Source organism: Manis pentadactyla, chromosome 1 (assembly GCF_030020395.1).
Source record: "Manis pentadactyla isolate mManPen7 chromosome 1, mManPen7.hap1, whole genome shotgun sequence".
Lineage (NCBI taxonomy): Eukaryota > Metazoa > Chordata > Mammalia > Pholidota > Manidae > Manis > Manis pentadactyla.
Window position 1 is genome coordinate 188,479,584 of NC_080019.1, and position 14,414 is coordinate 188,493,997.

At 46.0% G+C, this 14,414-nt stretch overlaps 1 protein-coding gene across 1 annotated transcript; it reads left to right on the forward strand.

The window, feature by feature from the left end:
- Nucleotides 1-534: 534 nt before the first annotated feature.
- LOC118919395 (carbonyl reductase [NADPH] 1-like) lies at nucleotides 535-13,889 on the forward strand. The gene is made up of 2 exons (XM_057504380.1): nucleotides 535-892; nucleotides 13,383-13,889. The coding sequence occupies exons 1-2, from the start codon at nucleotides 604-606 to the stop codon at nucleotides 13,874-13,876; spliced, it is 783 nt and encodes a 260-aa protein (XP_057360363.1). The 5' UTR covers nucleotides 535-603; the 3' UTR covers nucleotides 13,877-13,889.
- The last annotated feature ends 525 nt before the right edge of the window (nucleotides 13,890-14,414 follow it).

Genomic DNA, 14,414 nt, shown 5'->3' on the forward strand with positions numbered 1-14,414 from the left:
CCACAGCGCCCCTCCCATCACAGGACCCACTGTCTCTAACTCTTATCTCCTGAGTTTCTCTCTTCCTAAGGAAGCCTGGGGCTCACTGTCCTCAGAACCGCTTCCCGGGCCCAAGTCACCTCATTGCCTCTTGGGGAAGAGCAAGCAAACCCACTCTGCAGGGGGACAGGCCCGACCCAGCCATCACTCTGCTCCCGCTCCCCAGGGGTCCTCCCAAAGCAGTGTCCCTCCCCTGCCCTGACTCTCACACTCCTACTGAGCCCTCGCCATCCTGTGTTGCCTTGGGTAAGCGCACCTCTTCACCCAGAATGTGTTATTGGTACTGAAGTGGGATCACGTGAGTGCTGTGTCCTTCTGGGCCCAGGGAGCCTCACCTGGAGAGGCCGACCAAGGGAGGGGGCAGGACGAATCCTTCCTGGATACTTGGCTCCTCCTGGAGGGAGGGACACAGGCGGGGCTTCTCTCTCTAGGAATCAAGAGCGCTGGTTCCCAGAAGCCATTATAGAGCAGGCTCTCTGGACTGTGCCAGACCTGTGCCGCCTCCACGCCCTCGGCTAGCAGGCCCGTCTGCCTTCAGCGCCATCACCCCCACACCGCCCAGCCATGTCATCCTACAGCCGAGTGGCGCTGGTCACTGGGGCCAACAGGGGCATTGGCTTGGCCATTGTACGCAGCCTGTGCCAGCAGTTCTCAGGGGACGTGGTGCTCACGGCGCTGGACGCAGCACAGGGACATGTGGCCGTGCAGAAGCTGCAGGCGGAGGGTCTGGGCCCGCGCTTCCACCTGCTGGACATCTGCAACCCGCAGAGCATCCGGGCCCTGCGGGACTTCCTGCTCAAGGAGTACGGGGGCCTCAACGTGCTGGTCAACAACGCGGGCATCACCCTCAAGGGTAAGGAAGGGGTGGGTGCTGGGAAGGGACTCCTCTGTGAGGGTGTCCAGCCAGGGTGGGCTGGAGATTCTCCTGACCCACTGTGGGGCCTGTACCTCCTGCGAGATCCAGACGGGCTCCATAGGGAAAGACGACACACTTCGGGCGTCAGGGGCACCTGAATCATCCAAGATATACAAGGCTTTCAGGCAAAGGATCTTTGTATTATCATGAAACCGGCTCTTAGGGCCTCCCCCACGTGTCCGTAGTTTCTGGTAATGAGACTGGGAAGCAGTTTGGTAAATTTTTAACTTACTTTAAAATAAACAAGAAATTGAAAAGAATGACACACACAGAACCCAACCTGCTCACTTCTCATAGCCTTCTCTAATGGTGCTAACTTACACACTTAGTAGCTTTAAAGAGCCAGGAAATTGACCTTGACACAATACTGTTATCAGAATTCAGACCTTGTGTACAATAGACCACATTTCACAGGCAGGAAAATAGTCTATCTTTCTGCAGAATTATCCCACATGGCTACTATTTAGAAACTCTTGCTCCTGGAAAAACAGATGATCAGACAAGCTTACATTTTCAAGCAGAAATGACAATGAAAACCAACTTTTTTGGTACCTGAGACGTCTGCACGGAGCTGCTGCCTCTTGTGAGACCCCAAGGTGAGTCTGGTGAGCAGCCCCGACGGAGTGTCTCCGGCAGGATCGGGCCCCGCTGCCCCTAGCCTCGTCCCCAGCCCTGCCCCCTCTCCCTGCTCTGCTACACTGGCCCCCAGGGTGTGTCTCCTCAGGGCCAGGGGCCCCTCTCCCAGGACTACACACTCATCAGTGGCCATCGGTGCTTTTCTCCATAGCACAACCGCCTCTTCCTCTTCTTGGACTCTTCAGTCCAGCTGTCCCGTGGGCCCTTCACTTGCTCCAGGCCCCTCACACCTGCAGGTCCCTGAGCATGGCTTCCTGCCCTCTGCCCTCCCCACCTGTCTCTAGTGTGATCTTATTCCAGCAAACGGAGCCTTCTCCACCCCCAATTTATTAGGCCTTCCAAAACTCTGTCAGCTGCCTAGAACACATCCAGAGCTCGTGACACTAAATTATCTGTCACTGTCAGTCAATATTGTCCTGATGTCCACCCTTTCCCTAGAATCCTCCTTATATAATACGTTTCGAAATATACTCATCCTTACCCAAACCTTTTGGACTCTGACTTGATCCACCCCCTCGGATGCTAGAGGTCACCATAACCACCTCCTACTATCATTACCCAGATCCCAGAATTAGCCACCTGAGTTTCTCCCCAGGCCTCCTCCCCCAGCTCTACAACAGATGCTCGGATGTCATTTGAGGCAATTGGAACCCCAATAAAGGACCCTCTTATTGACGCTGTTCCTTCCTGAGCATGTCTGTACTCTGCATGCTTACCCCTCCATAAAGTGCTTTAGGAGCAAAGTCCAGGCCCTCAGCATGGCTTCTAGGTCTCTCTCTCATCTGACCTGCCTTTGTCCCGGCCGGTGTTACTTCTCTTTCACCAGGACTAATAGACTGAGCAAAACAGACTATCATGTTACTTTGGAGGTGACCTCCTGCAACACCCACCCCAAGGTGTGGCATGTGATGGGGAAACACTACCCCTTCAATACACCAAATAAGACGAGCAGATACTTCGAGAAAGATTAAAGCTCTGGCTTGGAATTGACAATATGCATGTACAGTCTGTTCTGAGTTCTGCCCAGTTCCCTGTACTGTCCTCCGGGAAAGTTCTACTGTATCTTCATGATTTGGCTCAGTCAGGCCTCAAAGTGCAGCTCTTTTGAAGGTCACCCTGACTCTTTCATTCACCCCAGCACCTGAGAGCAGGATGGAATTCCTTGTGCCACAACCACACATCCTATGTGTATTCCTGTTAAAATGCATACTAAGGACTTCTGATGATTTTTTGTTTGTTTTATTTAACTGACCTGCAGGAGTTGTTGCAGGCACTGTCCTTGTCACATTTGGAGGACAGATGGCAGCGCTGACCTGCCAAATCAGCCTTAAATGAAAGGATCAACATTGCCTCTCTAAAGTGGGAGATAGTGGAAATTGAAACTCATGCAATATTCTGTGCATTAGAGCAAGGTTTTGTAAAAGTTTGAAGGAGGAGAGTTCTGCCATCATTTCAGGGGTTCATGGAATCATGAATTCATTAGCTCACCTTGAGTAGAGAGTCTGGGAGAAATCCCAGCTGGGAAACCACAAGCAAATACTGCCCCTCTCCCCACACTCCAGAACCAAAGGTGCACAGCGCACTCTGGGAGGGTTTGACAGAGGCTCTGAGGTCAGTAGAAACTTTCCAGAATCAGACTGTTCCATCTGGGCTTTGATGGCAAGGCAGGAATGGGTCGAGATCGGGGACCTTGACAATCACTGAGGAAGAATACATGTAGATTTCTTTTTATTATTTCCTTCTTTAAACAAGAGGTATTCTGAAATAATTTACCACATAAAATACAAGAACCTACAATGTCCAGGGACCCATGACAGACCTTAACGAATCCATCAATATCCTCCCTGTTCACATAAACTCGCCATCATTCTGAACTTGAATAACAGTGTTAGGCTACTCTTCGTTTTCTCCTTGAATTATACTATACATTTATTTTTAAAACATAAGGAAAATAGTCTATGAGTAATACCTACATTGAAATCTGGACACTCTTGTGCATCAGATATTAGCTTAAGGAAGACTAGGAGGAAATAAATGGCCTCTTTAAGGCTATACTTACCAAGTAATCCTTTGAGGAAATCTGTGATCAATCTCAGTTTGAGAGAGGCTGCTTCTCAACTTCCTATAGTCGGAAAAATACACAGGAGGAAGCTGGCGTGAAAATCACATTGCTAAAGCTCTCTTCCCCTTCTGACAATTTGTGGTTTAGAAGGATGGGTGGGTGGATATATCCTGATGCAGCAGGCTGGGTATTTTATATACTGTCCAGAAAAAGACATGGGGTCTCAAGGGATCTCAAGGTCACGTGCACAGCCGGATGCAGACATGGACGTGTGGTCTCCAACCTGATTGCTCTTCCAAGTATTCCAAGGTCCTCAAATCTCTTATGCCAAGAGTCTCATTTGTCAAGCGAAACCTCACACATCCAGTCCAGAGGGTCCGTCATTAGAAGGACTCAACCTATTTGGGGCCACGGTGTTTCCATTTATTCACACTTTCGAAGGAAAATGTGCTTCTCTAAAATAACTATATTGATCCGATAAAACAGACGGCCTGCATCAACCATAAGCACCACCAGAGAAATGGTCCTTCTGAAATAGTGTCACGCTTTTACCTCCATCAGAGTGACTATTAAAAGGCAACTGCTTCTCTCTCTCTCTCACACACACACACACACACAGAGTAGCAAAATAATGCCTGGATGGCCCATAGCGCTTCATGGAGGATTGGCTCTGCTCAGGCCAGTAGAGTGTCTATGAAATGCCCTGTGGCAGCCATGAGCACACTCCAGAGAGAAAAATATCTGGATGTAACTACTGCTGTGTAACCTCCAGCAAGTGATTCCAGCTTCTGTGTGTGTTTCCTGTCCTGAGGTCTCAGGCCACAAGGGTCCACAGTCTCACCCAGCTGTGTGGGGATGCCCCCAGAAGGCTCCCCTGTCCCCCTTGGGAGCATGACCAGTGGGGTGAAAAGCTTAGGTGAAGAGAGACCTGGATGCAGCCCCACATCCAGGAATTTACCCACAAAGCCCTGTGGCCTCGCAGTTCAGGCTTCCCCAGTGCACACAGACATGTGTTTTCACAGCTGGTTTAGACCTCCTGGGATGGATGATACCGAATAGAGAGGAGGTCATCCCTACTTTATACAGTATAAACAGCCCAGAGAGAGTTGCTAGTTTCTCCATCTCCTGCCTAGACTAAAGGCATTCGGGAAATTGGTGTGAGTCTGTGATTGCAACTGCATTCTCCTCTTCCAGTCACCCACTCTGGCTGACTCCCTGCCGCTTTATTTTCCTACATCCCCTCTAGTATTTCACAATTTTTAGTCAAGATACATGTGTTATTTTTTTTATGAGTGGCTAGGTAGTATTTTTTAAAATGACATATATTCTACTAGGACCTCTAAGTGTTGGGTTCTACAACATTTGACACATAGATTCAATTGATTCTTACAATTTACATGATCTACGGGAAAGGGAGGTCACAAAATATCAACCTGGTTCTAAATTATTCATCTTAGAAGATTTTTGGCAGTAAATAAAAGTTTATCTCCTTCACTTTAAGTATCTCTAAAGATTTTTTAATGTGGATCATATTGCCATGGATTATCATTTTTACTTAATTTTTTTGCCCCACAACTCCTTTAGCGGGCTGGAGATCAATGTTCTCCGTTGTTGACAGCCTTCGCTGAGTGTGCACAGCAAAAACAGACAGTTTCCAGTTTCCCTTGTCTCTATTTGGTGGTATGCTCTTATGACACTGTTATAATATTTTACATATTTATCTGAATATGGAAATTGTTAAGCTGGAGAACGGAAAAACAAGGACATGCAAACAGAGAGAGATGCCATAGGAGGAGAACAGACCAGACCCCAAGGTCTGTGCCTTACATGGAAAGGGGACAGCTGTCCCTGAATTCCATCCTGATGTGCCAACTAAGACCCTGATGTCAGCCTCCTCCCTCTCGGAAGGAAAAAAGTTTCTAGTTGACTATTATGTCACCTTTAGCCAATCATACCTCTCAACACCCCCCTAAGATAGCTTGCCCACTCCTCCCCCTCCTAATCCCTTATAAGCCCCCACCTCCCTAACTGGGCGTGACTTCTCCGGCTTGTAGTACCCAGGCCGCGAGAACATCACCCGGGGATATTTAAATAAATTACCTGGCCCTTTGTTGCCTCTCTTTGCCTGCTTATTCCGGCTAGAATTTATCTTACATATGGTGCCAAAACGAGGGAGGAGTGTGAGCGTGAGGCCCCAACTGGCCACCGGCGGCTCCACCTCCTCCTTCCCCGACCCGTGACCTCAGCCTGCCCTCCACTGCGTGGACTATATTCTGGTGAGTCCCTCAGTTTCCCCGGTCTGCTTCCCTTCCTAACTCCGTTTCACCTGGTCTGTCCGAAATCATAGCTATGTCCAGGTCCGGGCAATCAGCCCATCTGTTGTGAGTATCCGGGATACTCGCCCTGGCCCTGCAGTGGGGGAGACGTCCCTCACCCAGGCTCCCAGGCCATCTGCCCTGACTTGGTGCACTTGGGACGCTGGGCGCTCCTCTCAGCAGGATGTTTTTTGGGAAGTGAACGCAGACATGGGAAACCAGCCCATGAAAGCAGAGGCTCAGACCCCGCTGCGGTGTCTCATTTCTAATCTGGCTACTCTGTTTGTCCCGGGAAATTCGCAAATGGAAGTTAGTCTTCCTTTGCTCTGAGGCCTGGCCTCAGTATCCCTTGGACAACCAATCTCGCTGGCCCCCTGAGGGAACTTTTGATTTTAGCCTCTTCACTGACTTAACTAATTATTGCCACCAGAGCGGAAAGTCGAATGAAATCCCATATGTGCAGGCTTTTTGGACTTTGCACTCCCTTTCAAAACCTTTATATTAAGTGTTCTATAACTCAAGTTCTTCTGGCCCAATCTCCAGTTATAGATTCTCAGCCTCTTACTCTGTTCAGTCCTTCCTTTTCAGATCTTCCAGAAAACCTCAGTCGCCCGCCTCCCTCAGCTCACAATCCCCTCCCCCTCTCTCCACCACCATCTCTAAGTCCTTTGTCTTCCCACGTGTCGCCTCCACCTTAAAGTCCTGCATTCTCAACCATGCCATTGTCCTGCTCTCCTCTTCCGGTGGCTGCACCACCCCCTCCCCCTCTCCTTCCACCTTCACCGCCCCCTCCCCCCACCGGAACACGCTCCTCCCACCCTCTAGTTCCAGAAGCCACAGACAAGAAGCTGAGAAGAGAGACAGCAATTAGATATCAGTAACTGAAGTCTTTGTATCGGTTTGTCTATCTGTGTATATGTTTTTATGAAAAAAGTGTTGCTGATTGTAGTCATTGTATCTCAGTTTGTACGTTTGTGTGTCTAAGTGTATAAATGAAAAATATTTTATTTAAAAACAAGCGCTTGTGAAGATTGAGCATTCTGGAACTTCCAGAGAATCTAGTAAAAAATGTTAAGCATGAAAGCTAATTTGAGTTTGGCTGAGGCGGGCATGTCCTTGTTGTTATCAGCTGCCTAAGTTTACCTAAGGTCATTTAAGTCAATGTTATCTACTAAATCTTTTAAGACTCTGATAACAACTGTGCAACCTTTATTTGCCTTTGAAGTACCTTGTTGTCATTCTAGTTAATTAGATAAGTATTGCTTCATAGTTAATTAGATAAGTATTGCTTCATAACAACCTATAATCCTATTTAAGCAACTGGCTTAAAACTTTTGACAACTTCCCAAAATCAAATTCAAAAAAGTGCTTTTGCCTCTAGTTAACTCTGATATTTTCCAGAGGGCCCCTGGAACATGTCAGAGGAATTTTTTTCTCATTGGAGAAAGTATTTGGCTAATTTGGCTTATTTATCTGATATATAATTACCTGCTTAATTACCTAAGAAGCACTGTCAAAAAGAATAATGCTAAACTTTGTTACTGAATGTTTTGTATTACAGAAATATCAGAATTTCCTTATGTCAACTGTCTTACAGTAAGCTCTCATCAAATCTTTAACCATTGTCATTTGTAAGTCTTTTGCCATTTATAGTCACTGTTTTATTACCTCCTAGTCTAGTAAAGAACTAGATTTCAGCAGAAAAGGTATTGGTTACATAAGATTAAGTAAACTAAGACAGATGATTTTGTGACTTTCTGTTTCAAATGTTGCTGATAAAGTGTTTTAAGCTTTTTCTCTTAAGCTGACAACAGTTTCATAAATGACAATACCTTTATAAGCAGAATTGAAACATTGATCTTTCTCTCTACCTGACCCCTCAAGAATTTAAAAGCTTTCAGTATTTTTATATTTCATGGCAGTATATTTATTTGTATATGTTCAATAAGAAGCTGCTTTCCTTGTTACAGGACCAGTTAAAAACACAGGTTATACTACCAAGGCTTTGACTGGAATGTCATACCTGAGAGACATGTGCATAAACTCAGATATGAACAGACAGCTTGAAGGAACTAAGGTTGACTTTATGGAGCCAACAAAACCGTTTGGAAGAACTGGCCTGGTACCTTGCTTACAGGGTTCCCAGCAGCCTTACCAGGTGAGTAAAGAGGGTCACTTTCTGGCAGGTGCAAGAACCTCAAGAAGAGAGGAATTCACCCAAATCTACAGGCACTGTAGGCACAACCTGATGGCAAGTCTGGCTTGGCTTTCTGGCCTCAAGAGGCCCTTAAAAGTTCAATCTGCAATTCCTTACAAGAAGTTCCAGCAAAGCATATTTAAAAGAGCCCATGTAATCAATTGCTCTTCTTGCTGCACTTATGCAAATAATCAAGCCAACTGTTAATTATTTTCTTAATCTAACTACTTCTAATAAAAATAAGGGTGATTTTAGAGAAAAGTATTGTTTCAATAATGCGGTCTTATCTATACTAAATCCTAATACTAGTCATTGAGATGTAAACTCAATCCAGAATTCCAGTCCCCCATAATAGCCTGGCTAATGCCCCTACTGGGCCCCTTAATAACAGTTTGTGGTTTACTCTTAGTTGCCCCTGTGTCCTCAGGTTCCTCCAACAGCAGCTAACCCAGATGACCCGAGTCACCACCAACCAGATGTTACTTCACCGTTACGCACCTCTTCCCACTGAACCCCCTCCTTCGGCCTAATACCAGCCTCAAACCCCCACGAAGCCCCTTGTCAGCCAGAAGTAGCCAGATTGAGTCGTCGCCCATTATGACCAAAAGGCTGGAATGTTAGGCTAGAGAAAGGAAAAACAAGGACATGCAAACAGAACAGAGAGATGCCATAGGGGGAGAACAGACCAGACCCCAAAGTCCATGCCGTATATGGAAAGGGGACAGCTCTCCCTGAATTCCATCCTGATGTGCCAACTAAGATCCGGATGTCAGCCTCCTCCCTCTTGGAAGGAAAAACGTTTCTAGTTGACTATTATGTCACCTTTAGCCAATCATACCTCTCAACACCCCCCTAAGATAGTTTGCCCACTCCTCCCCCTCCTAATCCCTTATAAGCCCCCACCTCCCTAACTGGGCGTGACTTCTCCGGCTTGTAGTACCCAGGCTGTGAGAACATCACCCAGGGGTATTTAAATAAATTACCTGGCCCTTTGTTGCCTCTCTTTGCCTGCTTATTTCAGCTAGAATTTATCTTACAGAAATTACAAACCAATTTCCATAAATGTTAATATAAATCCAACTTTATGAATCCTAGTTTATTTTCCAAAATTATTAGTGTAAGATAAATTCTAGCTGAAATAAGCAGGCGGAGAGAGGTAACAAATGGCCAGGCAGTTAATTGAATGCGATCCCAGGCGAAGTTCACCAGCCTGTACAGACACAGGCTAGGGAAGTCGCACTCAGCAGGGTAGGCAGTGAGGTTTTAAAGAAGGTAGGGGGAGGCAGAGCTTAGATTTACAGTGGTGCGAGGATTGGCTAGCCTAAGGCACATTTTTCAGGTTGGGAGGGGGCAGCAGCCGGGGACTTCAGCACGTCATCAGTGTGACGTGCTCACCCCTCCCCCTAGTGCCTTCAACCTTACATTTCAGCCTTTTGGTCATAATGGGCAACGATTTGATCTGGCTACTTCTGATTGACAAGGGGCATCATGGGGGGGAGGGGTTCATAGCATGTAGTTATATTGCTCTGACTGCAAATATTTTGCCTTGCCTTCTCTAGAGGCCCTTACTCTACTCTGTCCAAGCTCATGGTCTTTGTCTCATTTTTTCTTTTATAGATAGAGACTTTAGCTGCTGCCAGGGAAAAGGGGTGATGACCACTCTGGCTGCTTCATGCTGAGAAGGGGCACAGTAAAGGGTGCAGCTAAGTCTCTATCACTGGTCAGTTGAGAGGGCTTCAGAAAGTTGGCACTTTTATTCTGGAAGGACAAATTTGATGAGATTAAGAATGCATGGCTGAATATGAGAACTAGAAATATGAAGAGTTTAGTTGAGAATTATAGCAGGCATTATGGGGAAACTAAAATTTTGGATTGAGTTTACATCTCAATGACTAGTATTAGGATTTAGTATAGATAAGACTGCATTATTGAAACAATACTTTTCTCTAAAATCACCCTTATTTTTATCAGAAGTAGCTAGATTAAGAAAATAATTAACAGTTGGCTTTATTATTTGCATAGGTGCAGCAAGAAGAGCAATTGATTATACAGGCTCTTTTATATGTGCTTTGCTGGAACTTCTTGTAAGGAATTTTAGATTGAACTTTTAAAGGCTTCTCAAGGCCAGAAAGCCAAGTAAGACTTGCCATCAGGTTGTGCCTGCAGTACCTGTAGATTTGGGTGAATTCTTCTCTATTCAAGGTTCCCAAGACATCTTGAGTTTCCTGCACCTGCCAGGAAGTGACCTTCTTTACTCACCTAGCAAGGCTTCTGGGAACCCTGTAAGCAAGGTACCAGGCTAGTTCTTCCAAAGGGTTTTCTTGGCTTTATAAAGTTAACTTTAGTTTGTTAAAGCTGTTCATATATGAGTTTATTTATGTGTTTCTCAGGTATGACATTCCAGTCAAAGTAATATAACTAGTGTTTTTAACTGGTCCTCTTACAAGGGAAGCAGATTCTTATTGAACTTGTGCAAATGAACATACTGCCATGAAATATAAAAATAGTTACTGAGGGTTTTTAAATTTTGGAGGGATTAGGTAGAGAGAAAGATAAAGTTTCAATTCTGCTTATAAAGGTAGTCATTTACTAAAGTGTTGTCAGCTTAAGAGAACAAGTTTAAAACACTTTATCAGCAACATTTGAAACAAAAAGCTACAAAATCATCTTCTTTAGTTTACTTAAGCTTATGTAACTAATAGTTGTTCTGCTGAAATTTAGTTCTTTACTAGCTTAGGAGTACCATCTGGAGGTAGGAAAATATTTTTCATCTACACACTTAGACACACAAACATACAAACTGAGCCACAATGACTACAGTCAGCACCACTTTTTACATAAAAACATATACACAGATAGACAAACTGATATAAAGACTTGAGTTACTGATATCTAATTGCTTTGTTTTTCTTCAGCTTCTTGTTTGTGGCTTCTGGAACCAGAGGGCTGGAGGGGCATGTTCTGGTGGGGGAAGAGGGCGGTGAAGGTGGAAGGAGAGGGGGAGGGGTGGTGCAGCCACCGGAAGAGGAGAGCAGGACAACGGCATGGTTGAGAATGTAGGACTTTAAGATGGCGGCGACATGGGGGAGGACAAAGGACTTAGGGATGGTGGTGGAGAGAGGGGGAGGGGATTATGAGCTGAGGGAGGCAGGTGACTAAGGTTTTCTGGCGGATCTGAAAGGGAAGAAGGACTGAGCAGAGTAAGAGGCTGACAATCTTTAACTGGAGATCGGGCTAGGAGAATTTGAGTCACTAAACACTTTACATAAAGGTCTGGTCGGGATTGCAAAGTCCAAAAAGGCTGCACATATGGGATTTCACTCTACTCTGCGCTCTGGTGGCAACAATTAGTTAAGTCAGTGAGGAGGCTAAAATTAAAAGTTCCCTAAGGGGGCCAGCGAGATTGGTTGTCCAAGGGATACTGAGGCCAGGCCTCAGAGCAAAGAAAGACTAGCTTCCATTTGCGAACTTCCCAGGACAAACAGAGTAGCCAGATTAGAAATGAGACACTGCAATGGGGTCTGAGCCTCTGCTTTTGAGGGCTGGTTCCCCATGTCTGCGCCACTTCCCAACTAATCCCGCTGAGAGGAGCACCCAGCGTCCCAAGTGCACCAAGTCAGGGGAGACGGCCTGGGAGCCTGGGTGAGGGAGTCTCCCCCACCACAGGGCCAGGGGCGATTATCCCAGATACTCACAACTGATGGGCTGAATACCCAGACCTGGATGTATGTGCGATTTCTAACGGACCAGTTGCAACAGAGTTAGAAAAGGAAGCAGACCAGGGAAACTGAGGGACTCACCAGAAAAAAGTCCATGCAGTAGAGAGCAGGCTGAGGTCCCAGGTCGGAGAAGGAGGGGGCGGGGCTGCCGGTGGCCGGTTGGGACCCCGCACTCACACTCCTTCCCAGGATTTAGGCACCAAATGTAAGATAAATTCTACCTGAAATAAGCAGGAGAAGAGAGGCAACAAAGGGCCAGGCAGTTTATTTGAATGTGATCCTGGGCAAAGTTCACCAGCCTGTACAGACACAAGCTAGGGAAGTCACACTCAGCAGGGCAGGCAGTGAGTTTTTAAAGAAGGTAGGGGAAGGCAGAGCTTAGATTTACAGTAGCGCGAGGATTGGCTTGCCTAAGGCACATTTTTCAGGTTGGGAGTGGGCAGCAGCCAGGGACTTCGGCATGTCATCAGTGTGACATGCTCACCCCTCCCCCTAGTGCCTTCAACCTTACAATTAGTGAGAAATGTTTACTTGCTTTACACTTTTAACAAATTTTTGAAATATAATTATCATACTTACACTTCACCCACTTAACTCTACAACTCACTGATGTTTAATATTCATGCTCAGTTGTGGAAACATCACCACACTCAAGATTACAGCACTTCAATGCCCCAAAAAGAAATCCTGGGCCCTTTAGCCATTCACCGTCTATTCCCACATTCCCTAAGGAGGCACTATTCTGCATTCTGTCTCAAGATATTCTTGGTCTGGGCATCCCATGTAAGTAGAATCATATAATACATTCTTTGTGACTGGGCTCTGTAATTTGGCACGATGTGCTCAAGCCTCATCATGTGGCAGCGTGGGGCAGCAGGCCATTTCTTTTTCAAGAATCCCTTTAAATGTCGACATTTTCACTGCCCCATACCACGACCATATTATCGGGCCCCTAGTCACAACTCATGAGTTCATAAAACTACACAGAAAAGCGTGCCACTCAGCCCACTGAGCTGTGTTGTTTACCGTGGCTGGAGCAGAGCAGCCTCCTTCCAAACCAGGTGCTGTGCATTCACCTTGGAACCGCCATCACTAAACCCATCGGCTCTTTCTTGGTCAGGAGACACCTGTTCACGGAGCACTGACCCTGTGACTGTAAGGTGCACAGGTGGACACAAGCTGCTTTAGGGGGAACAAAGCTGTCTTCTCATGAATGCAAAGAGCACCTCCTTACAACCCTTAGCAGGTTCATTATACACATTATCATTTTCTTCTGGAACTTGTGGGCACTGCCCTCCCATGAGAACACTTCCTGACATCTTAAAGTGACACTTGTGGCAGGTTTCAAGATGTCATCATGTCCTTTATTCACACAGGCAGTCATCTTCAATACTCTCAGCAGATAGTAATGATTTCTCAAAGGACAATGCCCAGACATGTATGCTATTTCTCATTCTTGTGCACGCCTTTCTACTTAATCGTATCTGTTGAATTTTAGGCAGAGTGGTGAATCTGTCTAGCACAATGAGCTTGGTAGCTCTTAAATGCTGCTGCCCAGAACTGCAGCACAAGTTTACAAATGAGACCATCACAGAGGAGGAGCTGGTGGGGCTCATGAACAAGTTCATGGAAGATACAAAGAATGGAGTGCACGTGAAGGAGGGCTGGCCTTCTATGAAATTGGTTCCCTATGCAGTGTCAAAGGTCAGCCTCACAGTCCTGTCCAGAATCCAGGCCCGGAAACTGAGTGAGCAGAGGAAAGGGGACAAGATACTCCTGAATTCCTGCTGTCCCGGATGGGTCAGAACCGACATGGGGGGACCAGAGGCCTTGAAAAGCCCAGAGGAAGGAGCAGAGACCCCCGTGTACTTGGCCCTATTGCCATCAAAAGCTGAAGGCCCTCACGGAGAGTTTGTTTTGGAGAAGAAGGTTGTACAATGGGAACCTGGTGTTGAGCTGCCTGCATGGCTGCAATTATATGGAGAGCTGTGATTGACCAAAAGGACCTGAATGCTGTCAAAAATGTCCCAGCACAAACAAACAAAATGAATTATGGCGTATTCACTGTGAGTGGGATACCAATTCTGTGAAGTTTTTCGAAATTTCATCTGCAATAAAAGGAATCAAAAAGTGGGAAGATGATAATAATGAATGAACAGCTTAGATGAATAAATGGTTCTTCACAAATGTCTGTTTGTGCTGATTGTTTACATGCCAACCAGCTCAGGGAGCTAATTACCTAAAGGTTAGGCCAACGCAAGGGACAGGATAACTCAGGGGTTGGCAAACAGTATAGAATGAGCCAGATAGAAATGACATTCAGCTTTGCAGACTACATGTAACAGGCCTGCTGCCTAGGTCACCAGCCTCGCATATTATTACCTGCAAGAAACCAAGGAGAGAATGCATAGGTGTGCTTTCTTTAACACCAAACTGTTTGAGGCAAAAACCGTAGCAAAGTGTAAATTCTGAGTGGGTCTTTGTAAGAAATATTCATCCATGAAGTAATCTGAGATAATTTAGGGGAATA

Coding starts and splice junctions, on each gene's coding strand:
- LOC118919395 (XM_057504380.1), top strand. CDS start 604: ATGTCATCCTACAGCCGAGTGGCGCTGGTCACTGGGGCCAACAGGGGC. Junction 893..13,382: donor CGCGGGCATCACCCTCAAGG/GTAAGGAAGGGG, acceptor GTTGAATTTTAG/GCAGAGTGGTGAATCTGTCT.